General features: G+C 35.2%; 1 protein-coding gene across 1 annotated transcript in view; it reads right to left on the reverse strand.

The window, feature by feature from the left end:
* The window catches only part of VWA8 (von Willebrand factor A domain containing 8), a 187,725-nt gene that overhangs the window by 116,663 nt on the left and 46,157 nt on the right, over window positions 1-24,905 (reverse strand). The window contains exons 10-17 of the mRNA XM_021530815.4: window positions 22,237-22,341; window positions 15,501-15,632; window positions 14,060-14,194; window positions 13,902-13,979; window positions 9,160-9,320; window positions 7,887-8,000; window positions 620-788; window positions 260-337 (exon numbers count right to left, since the gene is read on the reverse strand). Coding sequence (XP_021386490.4) covers window positions 260-337; window positions 620-788; window positions 7,887-8,000; window positions 9,160-9,320; window positions 13,902-13,979; window positions 14,060-14,194; window positions 15,501-15,632; window positions 22,237-22,341 — 972 coding nt within the window. The remainder of the gene's footprint in view (window positions 1-259; window positions 338-619; window positions 789-7,886; window positions 8,001-9,159; window positions 9,321-13,901; window positions 13,980-14,059; window positions 14,195-15,500; window positions 15,633-22,236; window positions 22,342-24,905) is intronic.

The raw sequence follows: 24,905 nt of genomic DNA on the forward strand, positions 1-24,905 counted from the left end.
GTTCTGTTCTTGACTCTCTCGGATTTGTACAAATTCCTAGAATTTATGGAGATTCCAAATGCATACATCATAAATCAAAGAATTTTATAGTATGCAGCACAGTAATTGCCAGCAATAGCTTTCTGGGGCTGATTTTCCAATCAAGCAGCCTTTATAAAAAACACTATAGCTTAGCACATTTCACCTAGCATTTGTTAAGACAGTCACAGCAGAAGATAGTAAATTTAAAGAGAAAAAAAAAAAAAAAAAAAGGACTCACGGTGGTATCATTTGTTTCCCGAAGCTTGTGTGTTACTGACAACAACTTTTCCACAGCCACACTAGGTACATTTGGAATCTGGTTGAAAGAAAACCAGTATTAATTTTACTTATCAATCAAGATATCCAAGTTCCACATATGCAATAACCATAGAGAGTCCATAGTTGCTTTATGACAAAGAGTACTTTTTATTACAGCAGTATTTAATATTAAAATAAGAATTATGCCATTAGAAGATAAATAGGTATGTTGATAAGCTTCAAAAATCAGCTCATTTATTTTACACTGAAATAGCAATCTATTTTATATGTAATCCTGTTCAGTAAGCCAGTAATTGCCTAAGGTACTGAAAGTACTTACCATTTGTTTAATAACTTCAATTTCTTCACTCTTGCTTAAAGATCGAACATTATGAAAAAGAAACAGTGTCAAAAATTCTGGACCCAGCCATTGTTGGGTACTACTTCCAATGACAGGAGGCTCTGCTAAGACCACTATTCTGAAAGAAGGATGGATAGGAAAGATAGACCTGCAAAAAAAGAGTTTAAAAATGCATTACTTGGCTTAAGACATGAATATCAGATTTAATTTCTACAATAGATGAAAAAAAGATAAATTATTGTACTGAAACATACCACAGTATATCCAGATCATTTGCAATGCAACTTTATTTTTTACAAAAAGATACAGGCTGCACAAAGCAACAATATAAAGCTTTTTTATGCTCAGAAGTCTACCCAAGTCTTTTCACTTGCAACAGGACCTGCATGCCTCAAGATGGACAAATATGATCAACTAAGCTACAGTCTACTATGCTGTATGTCTGAAACAGGCACATCTCATTCTTTCATTGACTTTTACAAGTGCTTTACCTACAACAGGGTGTCTCACAGGCAACTCAGGGACAAAAGGAGACCTATCAGAGCTGGAGTAACGAGTAACTTCCTTTACTAAATTAGACTGACAGTAAGGATGACACTGTACAGAGATTTGCCTAGATATTGTGAAAAGCTGAATTTAGTAACAGTTTAAGAACATTCCCTTACAGATGCTCTTTTGTGGTCCTTGGATTAATATGTCTAACTTTGTAACACTCCTGAAAGCTATGCTTCAAAGATGAAACCAGTCACTTCACCCCAGCTTATTTTAAACCAGCAAGAGGAGACACGTCTCTCCAGTGGGAGATTAAGATTTACAAGAACTTCAGAATTGCTGTCCTGGCTCCTTAAATCAACCAAGCAAAAAAATCTAGCCACAACAAGTAGTCTGCCTCTCTCCTATTCTTTCAGCACTCCCCAACCATATCTTCAAAGACATCACAGGATAGAACCTTATTTGCTTTAATTTGTCTTTGCCCCAAAATTTTTTTCTAATGTTATTCTGAACTTCCCTTCTTCATCCTATCTGCCTGCACAGCTTCCTGTGAAAAAAAACACGCACTGTTCCTGGCTGTAAAAGGTACTTTTATTATTACTGTTTTTTAAATCTTTATGGCACTGACCTCCTAGCCTAAGTCAGTGTTTCCCAGTTCTAACTTGAGGATTTGGTAACTAAAAGTCTCGAATCCACTGAAGATAATGGCAACTTGCAACACAAACTTAAATATACAACTTTTAGATGTGTATGTTAGGGCATTAAAAGTCTGCTGCCTTAGATTTTGATATCTTTGCCTTCTTAACATCTTTTGTATCCCCCATCTCTGTAATATTTTCACCTCCTCTGACTGGGCACTTATTGGTACTCATTAATCAGCACACCTGAAAGATCACAGTATCACATAGAATCAGTGAATAGTCTGAGCTGAAAGCAACCCAGAAAGATCATCAAGTCCAGCTCTTAAGTGAATAACCCATACATCAGACCTGTAACCTTGGTGTTATTGGCACCATGCTTTGACCAATGGAGATGATCTCCAGAAGCAGCAGAAACAATGGAGTAACACATCAGATACACAAGCCAGTCAAATTTTGTGCAAGGGCCTGTTTTCATCAACTAATTTTACAGTACTCTTATTAAAATAGAGGATGTTCATTTGGAAAAAGCAAGTGAAATTTGATTAAGCAAAAAATTATATTGCTGTTTCCATGTAATTTTCCATAAAAATTATTGAAGACATAAATTGACAAATCTACTGCATAGTTGGCTCATCTGTGCATCACAACAATAAACCTGTGATACAACAGGGCAATTACAGCAGTTTCTTGAATCAAAGCAAACAAAGGAGGTGGTATGAGTTATTCTCAGCTGAAAGTCATAAGCCTAGAAGTTACTCCCTGATTGATAAAAATAGAAATAGATGTCCAAAAACATCACATGAAAGAGGAACCATTGGGAATGTCACTGTCACTAAGCATAAAAGAAAGTCAGGGAACATTAGCCAACTTTATTGTAAAAGAAAACATTGCCTAGATAGGATAAATACATATACTTTCAGGCTTACCTTCCCTAACATTACTAAGGAAGAAAGCAACCCTCCTCCAGACATCCATTAAATTCTGGCCCTTCTGCAATACCGTAAGAGAAGACAAGAAGTAATGTCAACATTTCAGGTGAAGGAATTGTTTTTCTTTTGTATCATTTCCTGGTAAAGAAATCACATTTCTTTTGTGTCATCTCCTAGTCACTGTCCTCAAAGGGCTTGGTGGGGACTGCTAGAGAGGGCACAGAAAGAAGTGGGAGGAGAGGAGACGCAAAGTCAGAACAAGCTAATCTGGCGATATCAGTTCAATTCACTGATCTACTCTCTAGACGTGGACAACATCACTGCTTAGGTTTCCAGGCTATAACATGAATAAAACTATTTGGCTATTTCAAAAGCCTATTGTTTGGAGTGATGTTTGCAATGCTGAAAATATCAGGCTAAGTGTATTATTAAACAAATACCATAAATGACTCAGTTCTGCAGTGCTCTCTAAGATCCTGTCTTCCATCAGCACAACTGAAGAGCTTCAAAGTTGTTCCATCACATTACAGACCAAGTCTCAAAAAGAACACAATATGGAGAGCTCCTACATGGAGCTGTACTTCACAGAAAAGAAATCTTTGACATGACAAGAAATCTTGTGGGTTTTACAGATGAAGATGAAATAAGAGTATCTTCTTAAAAACTTGGCATCTTTTAAATTAATGAGCCTCAAACACAGTGGGAAGATTTGCTGTTAACTGATTCATGCAAAGAGTCTATCCTTTTCTCTACTGAACATTTACTGACAATACAGGCAGCAAGGCACTCTCCTAATAAAATGAGTGTCCTTCTTTTGACATCACTGTTTAATTTTTCAGCCAAGGATTACCACCATTGCTCTTACAAAGAAAAGCACACACATTGATCAGAGCGATTTTAAGGAAGGATTTTCTTGTTATTGACCATGGCTCTGAGCAATTGAAGCTTCTCATAAAAAATAGAATAAAATAAAATGCAGAACAGCATTTCTAATGCCACTCTTTCTAAGACCAAAATATTTTTGATTATTTCTTCCTGTAACATGATTAAATAAATCTCATTTTCTATAAAATTTTGTAAGTGAGGAATTATTCTATTCCTAGAACCAAAATGACCTATTGTAATTTTCTTGCTGCTTCTTTTAAATTTCACCACAGTCTAACATTAACAGATGCTTTTATCTTAAAATTCACTAAACTGGAAGAAAAGCCAAACCCTTAAACAACAAATGAAGTAAAAAGCTTAAAAATTTAAGCAATTAAAAATTCTATTGCTTGTTAATTTTAATCCCTGCCACAATTACACACATTTGTCTCATCTACCGTGCATTCCCTTTCAACCTAACCACATAGAAAAAAATCCACTGTCTGCAAGACATTAAAACCACCTATGTGTTATGAGAGACTTCTTTTTAGTTTTTGAACTACCCTATTATGTACCTATTCCTAGATTTTCCCACAATAGCTCCCTATCTGTTCACCACACCGAGAACTTAGCATCTGTGTGTGCTGAGGGGGTATACCCACACAAACAGATTATATACTGCAGCCTGAAACAAACACTTCACTGCTTGATTTGTAAAGGCTGTGTGCTACCTTTACAGTATCTGTATGGGTGAAGTAATGGATGATTATAAAAGAAATTCTGTGCAGAAATCTTGGATATGCACACTCCTTAGACACATTTTCTTTAACTCTCTGAACTTGTTAGGGAAATTAATCATACAATCATTAAATGAATATATTATCAGCAGCTATAATTTCCTTCTATGTAAAATATCTTTAAGGACCATGTGTCACTTTCTCAAGGACAGCTTTTTTTCTTCTACTTAAACTCATGAACATGAATTCTTAGTTTCCTCAGAGGAGCAAATGAGTTCTGCAACCATTTGCTAACTTAACTTCACAGCCAAATTGGCATAATAAAGAATACAGGAAAAAGGACTCTGTGGCCACCACTAGTTACTTTGCAGCTTACAGGCTTTCAGCAGGACAAGTGGTATCCCAAAATGTCCCAAAGGCAATGCACTGCTTGTACTTGTCACTCCTGAAAGAGCTCTTGTACCCACCAGCCTGAAGCCCTTCTTAGAAAAATGGTAATTTTTCTACAGATGTAGAAATGTAATGAAATAATAGTGAACATATAACTCAATGACAATAAGTAACTTCATTTAAAATCAAAATATACTTTATTAGCTCTTACAAAAGTAATAAAACTTTGAAATGTTGTCAAATATGTAACATATGAATAACAGTGCTCTAATGTGCAGATACTGAAAACAACCTGAACCATACTTTCCTCTTTGTTCAGCACCTATAATAGCATCATCACAGTTAAAGAATATTCACATTCTCTACTGTAATACTGTTTGCATTTGTACACAGAGGCATGCGATTTCTCAAGATCACAGCATGATCTGAAATACCATTCCTTTAGTGAAAAAACACAAGCAAACCCCTTGATCCTCTTCTTTCTCTTCTACTACACATATGAATATTTTGACCATTGAAGCACTAAAGATTAAAGGCACTAAAACTGAAGGAACATATTAATATTCACTAATTGGAAAATCAGGTAGACAATGTGTCACTCAAGCATTACAGATTCAGTCCCAACAAAACTGAGAATGACATCATCTATTCCACAGGCCTAGCAAAAAGCAGCCGTACTGAAATTCTTTAGTCAAATCCAGCAAATCAGGGTAAGTAAAGCTGTCTTTCATCTTCAGAAACCCAGGTAAGGTCACTAGTCAGAGTCATTGGCATGCAGCAAGAGTTGTCTCTCATCAATATGGAAAACATATCCCAGTTGTGATTTGGGTAAGAATTTGCTCAACCAATCTGCTAATAATTTGTATTACAACATACTCTATGTAGCTTCTCCAAAGAATCTCCAAAGTATTTATTGCAGGCAAAGGAGGGATGGTGAGCACTGTTGGGATTAAAATCTGTGATTATGTCAGATGCTAGTACCTCAGATATAATTTGATAGATTAATTCTGCTGGATTTTGCAACACTGGAAGGTACTGAAGTTTGTAGTGACTGATAACTACTGCTGAAAAGGATGAGTAGCAAGGACAAATACAGTCCTGGAATCAAACAGCAATTATTGATATTGCATCCTGGAGTCAGTTAAAAGGCAGTGATGTTTTCAGAATATGCAAGACACCAAAATCAGGATGAGGTCCTGAACACCTTCTTTTCCTCAAGGGCTGATAAGAACAGTACCCTCTCTATAGGGGAGTCATCCAGTGATGTCAAAGAAGCTCAAAGCCAAAACCAAAGAAGCAGACACATGTTTGCATTACTTTAACCTAGTTTTTTTAAATAAGTCATTACAGAAAACAAGGGCAGATTGAACACTTCACCTAGGAAGTAGCGATTCTCAGCAAAATGGACTTCATAATAATAATTGAGGAGCAAGAATTTTCATCTGCATCCAAGATGGTGCTAAATGGTCACACTGTGTAGACATAAGAATGTCTACACAATGGGGTTTCTGTTTGTTTCTAATCAGAAATGCATTTATGTCTAGTACAACAGACACCCTTTCCTTATGGACTAGAGAGTGAAAGCTCACTATCAAACAGATATTTCAGAGATTAGCAACTCAGAAACTTTATATCACAAAATACTGAAGTGGTTGGATAAAAGCAGCATATCGAGATCTGAAAGAAAGAGACAGCCTTCCAAAGAAAGCAAAAGAACCCCAACTTTTGGAGCCTTCAAAGTAGCCAAAACAATGCAAATTTTCCACTGAACAGCTGAACCAAAATGTTTACTCAATTAAGCTGAAGAGAAGGAAAGTAGATACAGAGGCGACACAAAGGAGAAGGGTCTGCAGAACAATCATTAAAGATGACAGCTTGGAGAGTGCTCATGGTCTAACAGATAATGAAGATTAAAGGGAGCTCACTGCCAAAACAGCCATTGTTAGAACAAAAAAAGATGTGCAGGATCTAGATGTAAATCTCTATTCTTGTGAGAGAGATTTAATCCACTAGGAGTGGTCGCTCTGAAGATGAATGTGTGATGAACCATCCAAGTTTTTGAAATATATTGGCAATAAACTAAAGGGTACTAGGCAAAACAGCACAGCCACCACTATTCTGCCTGAAAGCATGTTGGACAAGACCATGAACAGAGAGCAGGGAGGAGTCTGGCACAACAGATATTTTGTAGTAAAAAGTCTGATGCAAAGTACGGATACCATCCCAGATAGGCCCTTGGAGATTTTTGCTGCTCTTTTCAAAGTCTGTGCTTAAAATCCTGATAAACAGAACACTTCCCTGTTATATAGTTCTTCACACAAATAAAACAAATACAGGAAATTACCATCTAGCTAGGTGTATTGCCTCTGCAGACTGGACAGAATTTGCAACAAGTAGGCTTAGAATGAAGTTTGAGTTTATTGTTGGTTTTGTAGGAGCAATTCTTGCCTTATTTTTTTTTTCTAACCCACTGTATTTTGATTGAAAAGGGAACCAGAATAATGGAAACAACTAGGAAGTAAAAGTAAAGCAGCTTTTTTAAAGGGTGGACTATGGAGGCCAAAGAAAAAAATCAGATTCAGCAAGACACTGAGAGAAAACGTGTGGCGTATCACAAATGCACCCCTGCTATAAACCCATCAGGCCTCTTCAAAGTTTGGGCACACGCACACCCTGCAGCATAACATTTCTATCTATGGAATGTTTCTAGCAGACAAGTGGAAGTAAAGGAACAAAAAGAATAAGCATAATGGGTCCCAACCCATCCTTAGGATTTCCTGCCCCATATTAATTGTAAATTAAATACCAGCTTTCTAGCTCATGAAGCAAAAGAAAGTAACAAGTAGTATTTAACTTAAATTTAGCTTTATTTTCCAAGACTTTTAATAAAATGTTCCAAAATTAAGCTTTATATCTATATCTGTACCTACTTAGAATTTCTTTTCAATTTCCAACTCCTTCTCTTAAAGATTATTGAATGTTTTCTTTTTAGTTCAAGCACTCTAAACAGGATATAATTTTGCTATACCACAAAAAGAAATAGAGCTAAGGAGGAGCCTTATTTTAAAATATGTTTCTCTTAGCAATAAAAAGAAATCAGTTTAACAGAAAAGCATTTTGCATTTTTTATTAGACAAAAAAATTATAAAACTGAAATGTTGTTTGCATTCTATAGTTGTAGCTGATACTTTACCTCTCCTGTAGTTTCTCATCAGAGAGCTGCAATTCTTCTTTTAAATTTTGGTATCTATCTTCCCTTAACAATCTGGTTCCATCATAGAGAGTCAATTCTCTGTCATGTACTAGTCTGAAAATAAAGAATAAACTCTGTCTTGAATTTGATTAATTTCTATAATACATATAACAACTAAAGGTGTTTTTAAAAGCTACCTCAGTTAAAACACACTTCAGTAAAAAGAAAAAAATGATACCACCTCAAGATGCATCCAGGCATGGAGAAAAAATAACATACACAAGTTTTATTGCATAGTCAATCAACTTAATTTTAATCCATATGGTAAGAACATGAAAAATAAAATATTCGGTCTTCCCAGTGGAGTGTGCATAAATGGCACAAAACTGCTTTTTTGTTATGCTTGTACCAAATAATATACTTTTATCTCTTGAAATGCTATCTTTCAGCTGGCTTTAATGATTAATATAGACACAGACCCAGGTTTTATTTTGTGATATGCCAAAGCTGATTAGGTATAATGCACGCACATGTCAAAACTAAAAATCAGAAAGGAACACTAAACAGATGAAAAGGCAAAAACACAGGCAAATATACATATAACATATATAGAATAAGAGAAAGAATAAAATGCTTTTGCTATAACCTGCTTTTAAAGCTCACTATGTCCTCTGAGTTGCAAAAGGCAGTATATGATATATGCATATGAAATGGCATAAAAATTTGACCAAACAGTATAAATAATTATTAACATAGTATTTGCCATTACTGTGTTCTGCAAAGTTTAATTTACTTTTTATTGAATTATGAAATAATGTTTAGAAAGAGATCTTTGCAATCAATATAAAGTATGCTGTGTAACATATTTTATGTTATAACATACTTGTTTAGAAGCAGGATGCACTCAAAAGTGTTTCAAACATTTTCTGACAATCTTGCATTTTAAAATTGTTGCACAAATATTATTAATTTTTAGATCTCATAATTCTAGAATAAAATCTAGCTCATTCCAAAATTCAGACTTACACTCTACATTTACAACAGGCTGAAATTTCTTGTATTATTTTAGGTTTACAAAAAAATTAAAGAATTGCTTCTGCTTAAGTAAAAAATGAGCACTACATATTCTATGAAACTTCAGTGCTCATCTTGATCTTTAAAGTATTCCTGAATTTCCAAAGCCACATTCACCAGCAGCAACTTACAGTCACAGTATGCACACACTCAGTACACACATCACGTGCACCCAACTTCCCCAAGCTCACATCCTGACCTTTGGAGCACGGCTAGAGTGCCAGGGTTAATTCGATGAATGCCATCAAGAACAACGAGCTTTCCTTCCAGAGCTGCAGTGACAAGTGGGGATGGTCTCCAAGCAGTATCTCCATTTGGAAGAGTGTATCTTTGCTGTAGCAAATCTCTAGCTGTCATATCCTGGAAGTATCAGTCCATCAGAAGAATATAATTATGATCTATTATCTTAATTTACAAGTACATGCTTTCCCCTTAAAAAACTGCATTCTGTTCTTCCCAAGAATAAAGAAAGATTAGCAGGAAATCTTCAACTACTTTTCCAAAGAGTATTACCAGTACACACACAAAGCTACTCACAAAATGCTGAATAGTCTTTGCAAGTTCTAGACTTGCCAATATCACCTCTTTGAAACAAGAACAAAAGCTTTTCTCCCCCCAGACTCTTTAAAAAAACACAAGCATATGACAACTTGTACACAGCCCTGCACACAGAAGGGGGCAGCAATTTACACCTGGAGCAAACAGGAATAATTTCTTTCATATGGAAGCCACCTGAAGGAGCAGATTCTATCATTAATCTTGAACACAAACCAGCATGACATTCCACCTCTCAGGAGGAAAATGCTGCTGGAAGCATCAGAGAATAATGAACAGGGTAAGAAACAAGTCTGTAACGTAGAACTTATCAAAAGTACATAGCCTAGCACAAAATAATACTCAAGGAATAAAACCAAAGACAAATCTAGCATATCCTCCAGCACTAATATGTTAGATGTTCCAATACAACAGGTAAGCATGAAAGAAACAAAGACAGAATAGTTATTTTCTGACTTGGAAGACTAAATTCCTTGCTCTGGCTGTGCTGTGAACACAACCCAAAATCTGATTTAAACTTATTTTTTATTGTAATTGTAGCTTTTGCATATGTCTTTTTCACAACCCTAAACCTTTTGAACTTTAAGGAATAAAAATAGAATACATTGTGTCATACAGCCTGAATTATTTCCTTTTTCTACATTTCCTTAAAAGCCCTAAAATAACAGGACAAAGTCTGGTTCCTTCAGTGTTTCCACATTTATCTAATTTAAAGTCTCACATTCAAATCGACAAAACCATACCATATTTTTATTGTTGTAATCCTATTGTTTTACCGCTGTGTTCACTCTTTTCTATATTATTAATGAATTAGACATACAATATTTTTATAAAAGAGAAAAAAATGTGAGCTTTGGACTTGCTTACGAACTGTGCATTCAGCAGCTAGTAAATGCTGTAATGAATATTTAACTAACATACCTTTGGATAATTCACCTCTAGAGAAATGAAACAACATACAGTATGAATTGACTGGGAGCCTGTATGCTCTCATGTCCATCTCTAATTCCAACAATGAGAACCATGCATTAATTTTCTGCAGATAAACTCAGAAGAGTATTTTGTGCAAAATATTTTCTGAAATAGAACATGAATATAACATTGTGATTTAAATGGTTGAATGAGATTCAATTAAGGGATGATTAAAAAGGAATACCATTGCTAACATCTGCACAGTTTTTGTAAGGAACTTATTTTATGGCTAAGTACCTGTCCAGGGATTTATTGTGTTTATTTATTTACTCTAACTCAATTTTTAATAAGTTTTATTCAAATCACTAAATAGATGATATTAAAACTAATATTACAATACTCTAATACTAAAAAAGGCCTCCCATTGGAGGGGAGGTAACCGAAGTATAAGAATTAATTATTCCTCTTATTTTGGACAAAGCAATGACAACAATATATTGCCTTGTGAAAGACAAAGCTTATTTTAATTTGTAGTAGTCATCAGAACTTATATGTTTTTCATTTCATTGTTTACTTTTTGGAGCAGTTTGTATACAGGGAAAAAAAAATTTAGGAGAAAAATCAAGTAGGATAACTTCTTTTGCACTCCCTCTAGCAGCTATACCAACACAAGCCTCCATGGCTTGTAGTACTAATTGTGTTCTTGGCAATTATGAGGTGATGGACCTACGTTTCCTGCTTTTTATACATACTTGGACTCATCATTTGTTAGTATTTCTCAAATAAAAAACTGGAAGGATTTAGTAAAGAAAAATTATGAGGTCAGGCAAAAAAAAATGTCCTAGAAACAAAAACATCACATTACATAAACACTAGTGATGTGCTTACAAAACTGTTTTTGTTAGGGAAGAAAAGGAGCAAGTTGCTGGAAAACTGTTATAACATGACTTTGACTGTTACTTTTTTCCCCCTCTGAAATTCTGGGAGGAGAAAACATTTTATTTCAAGCATTTGGACTAAAATGCTACTTACATTCCCTAGTTACAGTCCACAAAGCACTAACTGGCTACTGCTGTTGCTTAACTGCATTAAGAGACAACTTAAAAACAAACCTTTCTTAATCAGGATGAGTTTCCTTTCTCAGCAATCTACCTACATGGAACTGCATGTAATGAGAAATCCATATAATGATTTCAGATATCACAAATGAGACAGGAACTGCTCTCTCAGCCAACTGTTAGTACAAGAGATGATCTATGTTCCAAAAAGTCTGCTTTAGGTAAATTTGAGTCTCACTTCACAACACAAAAACTTTTAGACTTGTTTTTTCTGTAAAATCAGTGTAGAGAAATACACCTTTTCACCCTATTCAAGTTCTTCAATCAACTTTAGTTGCAAAGAATGATGAAGCAAATACTAAAAGTAAAGACTATATATTTAAAAAAAAAAATTCCAATAATTAATTTCTTAAGTCAGACTGAGTGGAAACGGGGCTGCTACTGCTTCAGACCAAAGGTAAATGTCCCTCTACTCATCTTTGTGCCTGCAAAAATCATCAAAAAGTAAATAACAACTACAGAACAAAGAAAAGCCCCCTTAATTTTAGAAATGGATTCAGGACTGTATGATGTCTTACTGAAAAAAAACCCCGGAAGACATTTTTTCGAATGCAAGTAAAAAAATATGGTAAATTTACAGCACTATCAAACTTTCATAGTCTTCACTGCTGAATTAGCATATGAATTTAACATTTGTTCCATCATTAAATTATCCTATTACTTTGCTATGCAAAGCCCCTCATAGATTATATATTTTTAGAAAAACAAATGCATTCCGAAATTCTATTTACAGTTCAGCTACATTAATGTATGTTCACATACTGCTTTTTGCAAAAACTTTTGAGTTTATATAACACACTGTACATTAGAAAACATTTATATGTATAGATACATATGTGGATCTTACCTAGGCCTGGCTACACAGGAATTTACAGTGAACAAGCAGCTTTCAGTCATTTATTTGCTTTATTGATACTGTTGTGATATCACCAAAAGCCTTTCTATAAAACCCCTTTTCCTCTGAGGTTGATTAAACCCTGGTGAAACCAAAGGAAACACTCACTTCAGTGAGAAATACCTCAAATCTTTTCCTAGATTTTATATTTATAGGAATTACAGATCCCTTTCAAAGAAAGATGTTTACTAAATAAATAGTTCCATTGTCAGCTCTGCTCATGTGAGTCCAAAAATGAAGGCTTCTGCTCATATGCATTGAAGCCACACTAATTAAAGGTAGGAAGTTGAAAAATAGTGGCAATGTTTTTCAGCAAAAAATTATCTAATTCTGCTGGTGAATACCAAACATTGTATTGTGTGCTGCAATACAATGGTTAGGGTGTTCTTGCCCTTAAAGCAGGTTTGTCAAGTTGCAGAAGTTAGTTTTCTGGGATGATTTTAAACTGTGTTTACAGTGACAAGTACAGATAGAAGTACACAGAGTAGCTGGACACATAGTTGTAGCTCAGAAACTATACACCTATTTCAATAGGCCACTAGACAAAAGATAGTAGGCACTGCTGGGAAGCCAGGTATAGTATTGTGAATACAACATAACACTGATGAGGATATGTAGCCCTGGAACCCAAATCTGCTCACACTTGGCCACTTTAAAGCGTAAGAAAAGGGCAGAAGTCATCTGTCTGACTCCAGTTATGCAGACAGTTTCTAAGGTTTCACCCTTATTAGCTGAAGCCTCTCAGAGGGGGAAGGAACAGCAGTGGGATCCTGTCTGAGGAGGTTCTCAGTGCAGGAGAATATAGAATGGACTATCTTTTCTCATCATCATCATCAGTATTTCTCTTTTCTATTTTCTTCTCACTTTTCCAGCCCTTTAATCTCGCCACCCATTTCTGTCAGTGTTTCTCCCCACATGCCAGTACACTTTCAAATCAGATGCCACTGCTATTTCTTCCTTTGGAGGTCTCCATACTGTCTGGGAAAAAAATTAAAGCAGAAAAGAGATCGAAGAAAGAGACCAGTATATTGCATTAAACCTGATATTAATGTTTACCTGCAGCATTGCCAATTATCAGTTAGAACTGTAAATCCTGTTATATTTGGTGTATTTTGACTCATAAGGTCATAGGAGACCCTTGCCTTTATATTTTATTTAAGCACTTTCATTCCTCAGGGTTATGGAGACAACCTTACATATGTGATCTCTGTGTGAAAAGTAAGCAAAGTAACTAATTCTGCTTTCAAATATTGTAATTTTTCAGCTTATGCCGTGAGGTTAGAGTGTACTACGACCTAAGACAGACAATTCTTTCCAAACAAGTACTAAGTGACCACTGGCTATGACATTGCTCTTAAGCCTGACAGAGCTCAGGGCTTGCAAAAACACCCAACACCTTTAGTGCTGTGAGAAAATCGCTGTTTAAGACCATAGTTAAAGCATGATCATCAGCATGCTTACCTGGTATAGCATGATAGGTTCTATGCTGTATCCCAGTATATCAGCAAACTCCTTGGCAATAACTGTTTTGCCACAGCCCTAAAAAGTTAAAAATTATTAATTAGATTCTATTGTAAAGATCATGGGGAAGAAGGGAGAATAGAAATTTAAATTTTTACTTTTCCTCCGATCAAACACATATCTTTAACCATATGGGATTGCATCATTTCTGCCAACAGTTGATTATGGCTGGAAGTCCTTATGAAAGTATCTGATCGACAATGATTTTTTAACATTCCAGTTCCAGCTGGAACCTGTAAGAAAACAAAAGTAAATCAAAATGCTGAATAAGCTCTAGTGTGATAACTCTAACCTTTGTGTGAACCAGGTTATGCCTGTCCAAAACTACTGTAATATTTTGCTGATGACATCCATCAAACTAGAAACTGTCACTGTCACAAAATTAAACCCCCTATTTTCTAATAGACAAACTCTTTCACCCACGCTTCATGAAAAAAGTTAACCAAATGTAAACCAATACAATTACAGCATTAGGATATGCAAAGAACTTAAGGCTGTTCATGAAAGAGACAAGTAAGAAGTTACCAATATTCACTGCTCGTCAGAGAAACATGGAAGAGATAGAGCAATTAGTATTGTGAGAATCTGAAGGAACTACTTTGACCCAAGCTTTGGAGAGATTAAATTGTTCACCACGTTAAGGCTCTTGCTCTACATTTCCACTTCCTGCTCTATTCTGAAAACTGTTTAATCTGCAAACTTATACTCTCCTGTTCAGGGAGCATAAGAGAGGCATTTTGCAGAAGTACTTTCAGAGCATATGTCAAACAAAACCAAAAATCTTTGCTTCAGAAAAGAACTGATTCAAGTTCCTACAGACTCAACTCTTCCTGAAAAATTCCCATTTGCTGTTATTTCCTTATTCCCTCTTCATTTTGTCATGGTAAAAACTCTCTTAGGATATTCCTCGCCAATGTTATTATAATCTCTCTGACTCCCACTAATTCGCTTTCTTTACAGACTCTCTAGACTCTCCAAATTCAACATTAACTTCAAATTCTCAGATCAGCATCTGTTTCCTGACTAAGTACTTATTTCACCACCTAGCAGGTCATAAACTTCATTGGACAAAACTCAAACTAATCATATTTGATGTGATTACTTTGTTCCATTTTCCCAACATCCTGTGTCGGAACATTACCAAGCACTCATTAGATTTTATTTGAAGTGTAAACAAAGACACACTATTGTTTTTACAAAAAGAAAAAGTGAAAGCAGCATTAAGAGCATCATAAATACTCACTTCTATTCTAATCCAATAAAACAAAAAAAAAAAGAAAGGCTTTTTCTTTCATCCAAACCGTAATGATTCACATGGAGGAAAGTCTGACTTTACCTAGAAATAAAATAATGTGTGTCCACAAACTAGTATTCCAATATCTAAATGCATCTCCAATGAATACCATGTGCTATTCTACCAAAAAAAATGTTCTGTGCAAATGACTTTTACTACCAAGTGTGTCAAATTCTTGAAGAGATGAAAACAAGTTAGTGTTTTTTAAAAACATATTATAGTTTGATGAATATATAAATTCATACCTGGAATGTCACTTCTTTTTCACCAATTTGGACAGTTACATCAGCCTTAAAGGGTTTATTTCCATGTACACTTTCTACTCCAGTAATCTTCCTGGGAAACAAGTGTTTTTCTGAATCTTGAAGCTCAAAGCGCTGTAAAATTCAGGGGTGAGGAAATAAATTATTAAATACAACTTTCTGATTTTTAGAACTGTTCCTTCTAAACTCATGCCAGAAGAATATCCATAATTAATCGCTTGTAAAGTCCTAAATCCGTTTACTTCAACTTTTACTGCAGATACCTCTGTTCACATTCTTGATGGCTGATATATTTTACATTTAAAACCAAAGCAGAGAGATTGTATACTTATTCAGACTGCAGTGACGGATGTAAAGTGAAAATGTCACATGGTGACTTTGCCAAGTCTTGGCCTGACAGACTAAAATAAAACAAGAAATGAACCATAGCCTTTAGAATGTGTAATAATAAATCACCTATCTCTGCAGCTCATTATAACCAATTGTAGATTTAAACATCTGACTACCAATTAAAAAAACTAGCAAACATTGCATTTACTTAGTTTCATAGCTGTCTTGTACAATGAAAATTGAGGACAACCTGTACAAATTAAGCCTTCAGCATGTTCTAGGTATATCAAGGACAAAACAGGACCTATGTTTTCTTAATCTACTTTTGAGCATTATACTCTTTATTTCTGCTGTACATAGAAAGAAAAAAAAAAACATTTAAAAATGTTAAGTAAGGAGAGTCATGCTGGGGACTTTATGCACAAAAAAAGCTATTGGAACTATTGAATTCATAGAGCCATTTTATTCAACAGAATGAAAGTTGAGTAAACAAAAGAAAAAGGAGTACTGTCCAGCTCCTTAGAATTCTTAGAAAATAGAGGTTTTTAAACAGAATTCATTAATGTAAAAGCACTCTAAAAAGGCATATAGTATTATTACTACTAGGATTCATAGCACTGCCTATTAAAGTTCAAAAAGAAAACTGAGATGGATTTTTATGAAAGCTTTTCTTCTTCATCACTTTGTAAATTTCCATTCTGGAGCAAAAGCTTACAAAAATACTATGTTTAACCACTTATTTAAGATAAATGCGCTTTAGTGAAGGGCTGCACCAAATTATATTCTTATTGTAACAGCTGAGTCTACTTCAGATACCATTAAACTCATAGGCAAAAAGAGAGGACAGACATGCCCACTGAGTACTACCTCCAAGTATGATTCTAAGAAACATTCCAACTATGATTCTGTGAAATCAACTACCAAATGTTCTCACACTTATCTTCATTTATAAATTGCAATATTCTTACTAATTTAATGGCATTTTGGATAGAGTCAAGGGCGCTTATATACAAAAATGCTAACTGCTTGTACACTAAATCCCTTACCAATAAAAGAAAATAACTGTGAGTGAGCAAGATTACCTGCACCGGCAGACACTGGATATTGGATAACAAGGATTTAGAGACAGCAACAACAGAATTGCACACGAAGATTTTGAGAGATTAAAAATTCTAAGGTGTTTTTTTGATTGGTTGGGGTTTTTTTTTGTTTTGGTGTGATTTTCTTTGTTGTTCTTTATTGTTGAGGGTTCTATAGCATTTTTAGACATTCAGTCAGGACAGTGAAAGAGGAATGTCTATGTGCAAATTGTTACCAAATGTACACAATCTACACAATTAATCTAAGTTAATTTGAATTTATCACATGTAATTACATAGATGTTGCTGAACTGAAAACTCTGATAATTAAACAACCTCACAACTCTAGTAAATACCACACTTACATTTGAACAGGAGCAACAAATGAAACTGCCTGTGGCTTTCAGACCAAGACAGATCTCTTTGACTCAGTTCTTCATTTAGAATTATGATAGAAATGGAATCAGAGTGGCATAAAATGGATGTACAACACATTAAACACTGCTGCTGAGCCAGAAACAACTTTCTCTAAAAAATATTTGAGCTGATAGCTGCAAAGGAAAAAAAATATTTGTGGTTTGAGAGAACAACTACTGAGCACATTCAGTATCAGAAAGTTTAAGATATACTTGGAAAGCCAGAAGCAGGCAGCCTCACTGACTCAGAGGAAAGCACAAAGAATAGACCAGTCACCAAAAACCAGGGAAGTGGTTTGGCAGCTCATAATCATCAGGCCACCTTCTGCATGCCTAAGAACATGTGAGAAAAAGCAAACTGTAAAAGTTAGGGGAAAAAGGAAGATGAATTCTGACCACTTGGAAGCATCTAATGATTGGCAATATCTCAAAATGGAAAATGCAAAGAATATACCAGTAATCCAGCTGGTCAAAGGAACAGAGAGCTAAAAGGAGCCAGAGCTGCAGATGACCATTCAGTTGAACCCACAAGGCAGCTAGGCTATTCAAAAGAGACATACAATGATGTCTGGAAGATTCTCTGCATGGAAAGGAAAGAGAATTTTCCAAAGAATCAGAGGACTGAACTGTTTTACAAGCAGTGAAATAGAAACTGCAAATGCAAGATGGGATGGATTGATATATGAAGTCTGACAGATCCCACTACAATGGTATGTATTGGCACTAACAGCATCTATTAATGCAAAACCCCAAAGATTATAAAATACTTTGGAAGGAGTAATAGAGAAACAAATCCTTCCTTAGAACTAAATTTGCAACTGAAATATCTTAGAAAAGACTTCTGAAGAATTCTTTCTTGTCTAGACATGAAATAGAATGCCAGTCTTACAAGCATTCCTATGTACTGTGAGATAGGGAAACAGTTTTCAATGAGGAGGTCAGGTAAGATTAAAGTGAGTGTTCAAGTAATACAAAAATTAGTAAAGGCAACAAAAAAACTTTTATTTGATATAAGATCAAGACAGTAAACAGAGAATTAATCAAAGCATGAAAAAAACAAAGAAAAATTATAGGGCTTTAGAGTGAAGCTAAAAAGGATATAGGCAAAAAGTGATTTGCTTATTTATTAAGACAAATCTGTTCTGTATGTATTTTTCTAAAATCTCATGGAAAGATTATCGTAATTAGAAGGTTAAAAAATCCCAAACAGTGGGTGTTTCCAACACTGTGAAAAAAAGCTCACAAAAGGTATGTGAGAATTAAAAGAGTAAACCCAAAAGTTTAAAAGTAAAAAACTAAAAGTTTATAGTGGAGTAAAAAACTAAAAGTTTATAGTAAATGAAGAAATAATTATAGAAAATGTGGAGCCTCTTATTTGCCACCATGCTCAGCCTAAATGAAGCCAATCAGTTTTATAAAAGCCTCTTAGTTCCCCAGTGCTGTGGGAAACATACTTAAGCTTATTGCTTGACAATGTTTAACTGAAAGGTGTTTTCCTTGAAATCAGTGATTTCTCCATATGTCACTCTTGCAGAGAAAAACCATATATACTTTTAAACATGATTTTTACAATTGTATTTCAAATATTCATCTGTCAGTCAAAATAATTTCTCATGCCACTATTTCATGAAAGTACCAAATAATTTTGAAGGCAAAAATTCCAACCAGATCTTCTGAGTTAAGGGTAATCTTTAAGAATCAGAATACAAATTGATACAGTTGCCAAAGTGAAGAAACTTCAAATAAGAGTAAACAAAGCCACATCATTGACAAGTTTATTCTGGTACTTTTGTCCTGTCTGTTGCAAGCTAGTGAACTAATGAATGCTGCAAACTGTAGTAGTCATACAAATGCTTTTGTATGTTAAGCACCTCTAAAGACCACTGCTGATGCTGGATTAGTACACAATTCTTAATTGCATTTTTTCATGTTAACTAGTTTGAAACAAGGAGTTACATTTAGTATCAAATTACAAAGTTCATTTATAGACATCCTTTTCTCCTCAACATTCTTCCAGGTGGGGTCTCACCAGAGGGAAATGGAGGGGCAGCATCCCCTCTCTCAGCCTGCTGGCTAAGCTGCTTTTGATGCAGCCCAGGGTACAACTAGATTTCTAGGCTCAAAGCTCACATTACTGGGTCATGTTAAGTTTCTCATCCACAAACACTCCCAAGAAACTACCTTCACTCCCATGGAAGATGTAAGTCAATGTGTCACATTATTTCATTACTGAAAACAAGAATTACAAGTAGTGCCTAGATCTTGGTGCTTCCTCAGTAAGCAAGGTGCATAAGGAAAGGATTTCTCCTAGTTGAAGATAACATTTGTGAAGACAGAATGTGATCTCTTCAGGAAACATGCACAGCATCCAACAGCTGCCAAAACTACCTGTTTGGCATAACCACAGGCTATCTCACTTCTCAGCTCCAACAGCTGACTGGAAGGGAAAATATCCTGAAATTAGGGTATGTTATCAACTGTATTACTACATCTCCATATCTGCCTCTGAGTGTGACACCTCAACTTCACATTCCATTATCAAAAATTTGGGTTTTTTTCTTTAAATGTTAGCTGATGTTAATAAGTGATTGAATACACAAATGAATCCATCAGTACCAGCACACTTCCAGTATTTTTTTACCACCAAGATTAGCATTCCTTTTACACAGAACGAAGTATTCAGTAGCAGTTATTACTTGGACATTCTCAGGAAACCCACAGATAAGAAGAGTCTTGCTTCTGCTAGACTCCTCTCCCTCACCATTTTTATAGAATGCAAAAAATAATTTCTTCTTAAAATGTATACAGTTCTGGAGCTGCTATTATTATAACATCATTATAAACAGATGTTCCTCAATACAACCAGTTATTTTCTGTATTTCTTCATATCCGTTGCTTAACAAGATTTGTGGTGTGCAAATAGAATAAAATGCCAAATGATATTATATGTACTTGTTGACATAGTAAGTGAAGGTAGTGATGAGGAAGACTGTCTTTAAAAAGAGGAAAATTAACACAGAAAAATCTATCAGTGAGGTACTCAAAAGTAGATTATTATTGAGAAAGACATGTGGCACAGTATTGTGTCCATATGGTTCTTGAAAATCTCCAGTGAGACAGACTCCACAACCTCTCAGGGGAATGTGTTCCAGTGCTGGGTTACCTGCACAGTAAAGAAGTTCTTCCTTATATTCAGATGGGAGTTCCTGTGCAACAATTAAAGGCAAGTGACAAATTACTTCAGGCCCCAGACTTCAAGCCATATTGGCTTATTCATAGAAGTGGTAGGTAGGACCCAGTAAGAGTCAGCTTTGATGGTTCAGAAAAGCTAGCAAGTCATTCAGGACATCCTCCTAATCAAATGCAAGTAATGTCCATCCCAAAATTGATTAAGACAAGTAGAAGAGCAGCCCAGTTACATAGGGAATACAGGACTGAACTCCAATGCAAAAAAGAGGGGAGAGAAGGGGGAAAGCAGGGATCAGCTGCAAACATTTCCCTAAGACATAAGCTTGGTTTTAGGCAAACCAAATATTTGCTAGCTACAAAGTTGGTTATTTCCAAATATGAACATAGAAATCGTATTCAATTTTCAGGACTAAAAGAACTAGTTAAAATGCTTTAAGGCTAATTTTCAGCAACATATGTAACTCCTACAACATATTAAAAGTTAAAGAAAGCTGACACAATGCTTTGACACAATGTTTTAAAACATAAATAAAATAACCCATCATAATTATAGGCTTTGTAAGCTACTATTTAACATGAACAAACTTGAAAAAACAGATCTGACCAACAAGAAAGAACAAGTAACACAGACCAAATCCAGAGACTAATAAATCTATAATCATGCAATAGTGAATGTACTTTGTGCATATGATACTTAGTCTTTTTAGAATCTTATCTTAAATGTCAAATGCCAGAGATATTTTTTAAGCATTTGACTACCTTAACCATACAAGTAACTACTTTCAGATTAATTAACCACTAATTATATAATGAGGACTTTTCTGTAGTCTTTAACTGAGGTCTAAATGTTCCAAAGATCCTAGAGGTTTCACCTTTCACTATAATGAAATTAACTAGTTTATGAGAGTATTTTAAAAATACTGCTAGGAAAATTTTAAGCATCAGCAATAATATAGCCATTTAAATTACCTAAGATTTCTTTTTTTATACAGAAATAATGAAGTACCATGTCCTGGGGTGACTTTATGATGCTGAATTGTATCCCCATTAGTCTGTTTAGCCCAGAAATTAGTTCTATCCCTTTGAAATGATATCTGGGAGCAAAGGGAGGGGGAAGCAATGGCATGCAGTTTGTGTGTGCAGAAGCTTCATTTTCACTCCCCCACATCCCTCACTCTCTCAGTGTGCGTCGTCTGCAGCACAGACAGTGGGACAGGGCACTCCTTGCTTTTAGTTAGCTTTTAGCTAGCTGAGGCAGAGAAGTTTCCTGGACTGTGTTTGTTTTTTTTTTTCTTGGAACTGTTCAGCCCTGCTCTGGACTGAAAACCCAGAAAAACACCGTGAGCTCTTGCCTGTGGTGCACCAGGGCCCAGAATGCAGCATTACCCAGTGCAGGAGGGACTGATAAGAGACTGAGTGAGTTGAGCTGCAGCCCATGACAAGGACTCTGAATTTGCCATCTCTTCAGAACAGCGAGACATTCCATTGTTTAATATTATTTTTTTTTCATGTTTGTGAGTACTTTGCTTGCTAAATAAGCAGTTTTTTCCACTTTTCTCAAAGGAGGTTTATGTCTCAAACAAATTGGGGGAGAGGCCACTTGAATTTGCTTTCTAGAAAAGACCACTTCCGGAATTTTCTCACAAAATTTGCCCCAAACCAAGTCATACCATTAATCAGGAGAACTATTTGCATAATACTTACTTTTAACATGTCTTTGACTGCAGTCTTGCCTTCCTTTCCAAGGAAAAGATGATAGGGGTACAGCCGGTCAATAACATGCTGGACTGACATCATAGGAAAGGAATCCTAATTAAAATTTTAAAGAATTGAAAAAATTATTGGCTCATTCTGTCACTAGTCATTAACACAAAATTATGCACAGCTTTGAACTTAAAATAAGACTGTAAGGGCAATATACAAAGGACCACTACGAGCAGTATTTGACTAGATGTCAAATCAGGCACTTCTCAGGCGTAATTCATTATAATTTAAGTGTCCAAAGTAGATTAGAAGAACTATGTTCTAAAAATTATTTTCTTTCTTGTGCATAAATGGAAGCTACAGAGACTGGCTCAAATACCCAAAGACAAATATGGCCAAGAGAGACAAATCCCACCACAAGTAAATGAGTTTCACAGTACTACTAGAAAAAAAAAACATATGACAAGAAATCTGTATTTCAATAACAATTTACACATTCACAGCAATTTATAGTATTTAATTTTGATTCTATCATATTGTACCAGTTCTATTTAACAAATCAGTTGATAGAAATTTCTGAACAGTTTAATTAAAATTGTGCTGTTTTGAAGAGAATAACTAAGTATGCTTGTACTTCCTACAGAAAAAAGCCCCAACCTTTTTTTTACTATCTCTCTTTTAGATTTAAGTACTAAATCTTTTGTCAATTGCTGCCTGAACTAGAAACACATTTGACTATTTATGACGTCTGAAGACACTATGCATAAAGTCTTTCCAGGTAGAAAAATGGCGTTTCAAACTCTCTCTCAATCGATTAAATATTGATTGTTTGCTTTGAAATTGACTTGCAAATTTTTAAGGACCATTTGTGTGTGTAACACTAGTGGAAAACAGTCATTTGACTGACACTATCTTTTTAAGCCTTCATCAAAGCAAATAAAGCAATTCAAATAAAATTAACTGGTTTTCAATTATACACTTGGATTTACATAAGCACACAACAGAAAGAAGAGTTCCTTGGAAATGAAACCAGGAGACATATTTTATGAAATGCATAATTCAATTTATAAGCAGTAACACTATTTATAACATTCCACATAAAAAAAACCCCAGTAAAAATAAACCAGTTATTGCACTATAGTAAATGTACAGCTTCATGGAGCCCTTTATTGCATTTTAAAAGCCCTTCATGTATATATAAAGACATACCATGTAATTTTTCCACATTATCTCAAATAAGTAATAATTACAATGAAATGTTTAAAATAACCCACACCAGAACAAGACCCTATGAAAAAATTTCCCTTTTGTCAGGCAGGAGTTCTCAAACTATTATGTTTTGGGACTGTGTGACTCTATGACAGAAGATAAGAAACTACTCATCACAATGCACTCTCTTGACACTTTTAAACAGTTAGACTAACTAAACTAGAAGCAGAGTATGGCACTGACCCAACATAAAAAGGAAAAATTATGTACCTCAAAATCATTGAGCACAGCTTAGAAATCCAAGTGATTAAAACTAATTCTAAAAGAAACAGTTTCCATTTACCTAAAAAAGACACTCATACAACGGTAACAGTTCACATTCTCTACTGTAAAACAAAATGCTTCCTTCACTTCATAGTTTAGATAATAGCTTAGGGCTCATTTTCTTTCTGTTACTCTGAAAGCCATCTGGCATTCATTTAAAAAGAATTTTTCACTTTGAAGCTCAAAGAATAAAAAGTTGCAATTTATTTCAAAATCCAACAATATTTTTTCCCAAAGCCCTTCAAATACTACTTCATTTCACTGCACTTGAATTTTCATCACTTCTTAATATCTAATGTAGGACCCCTAATTCAGAAAACAAATTCTGTCTGTTCAGCATAACTGAGGGTATTGAGCACCACAGTAACACAAGTAATTGATATGCTTTAATGTTTATAATCCAATAAAATATGTAGGAAGTGATCTGCTGCTGAGCAGTACCATAGATAAAATGACTGCACATGAGATGACAGAGAACTATCCAGAGTTCCTTCTACAGACACCTGCACCTTGGAGAGCTGGTCTGAGAAACTCTCCTGGCATTTTACCCTCCTGGTTTGACCATACCTTCCTGCATACAAAAGGGCACCAACCCTTCTCTATACAGATCTCACGTGCCTGACTTCCTTCAGGAGGCAGCTTCCATGTTGTCTTTGACTTTTTACCATGTAATTATAAAATCCAAGGGACAAAAGACTATGCAGGAAAGCAGAAAGACTGACACAGCTTTAGTCCTGAGCTGCCTGACCTGTCACTGTGAACTCTGCACATGTACAATTCCTATTTCCCTCTGGACTTAGCTGTCAGGAAGCACTGCATCTTTGAGAGTGCACAGCCTGCATCTTCACATAATCCTCCATTTCTGTTTATTCTAAATTCACCAGTCAGCCCATAGACATAATCTAGGCTTCCTCTCATACGATTTAACTGCTTCCTATGCCCACATTTTTTTGGGTCCTTTAAGGTGTCAGTGAAGAGCAACAGGTATCTTTGTAGTGCAATCAATCTGATTTACATGTGTAACATTAAATACAAAGTACTTTTACCTTGTGATTTTTATTTCTCTCCACTTGCTACCTCAGTGCCATTAGATAAACTGTAGATGCCCTGAGGTCTGGTAAGGTGATTTACCAGAG

This window comes from Lonchura striata, chromosome 1 (genome assembly GCF_050655825.1).
Source record: "Lonchura striata isolate lonStrDom1 chromosome 1, ASM5065582v1, whole genome shotgun sequence".
Classification (NCBI taxonomy): domain Eukaryota; kingdom Metazoa; phylum Chordata; class Aves; order Passeriformes; family Estrildidae; genus Lonchura; species Lonchura striata.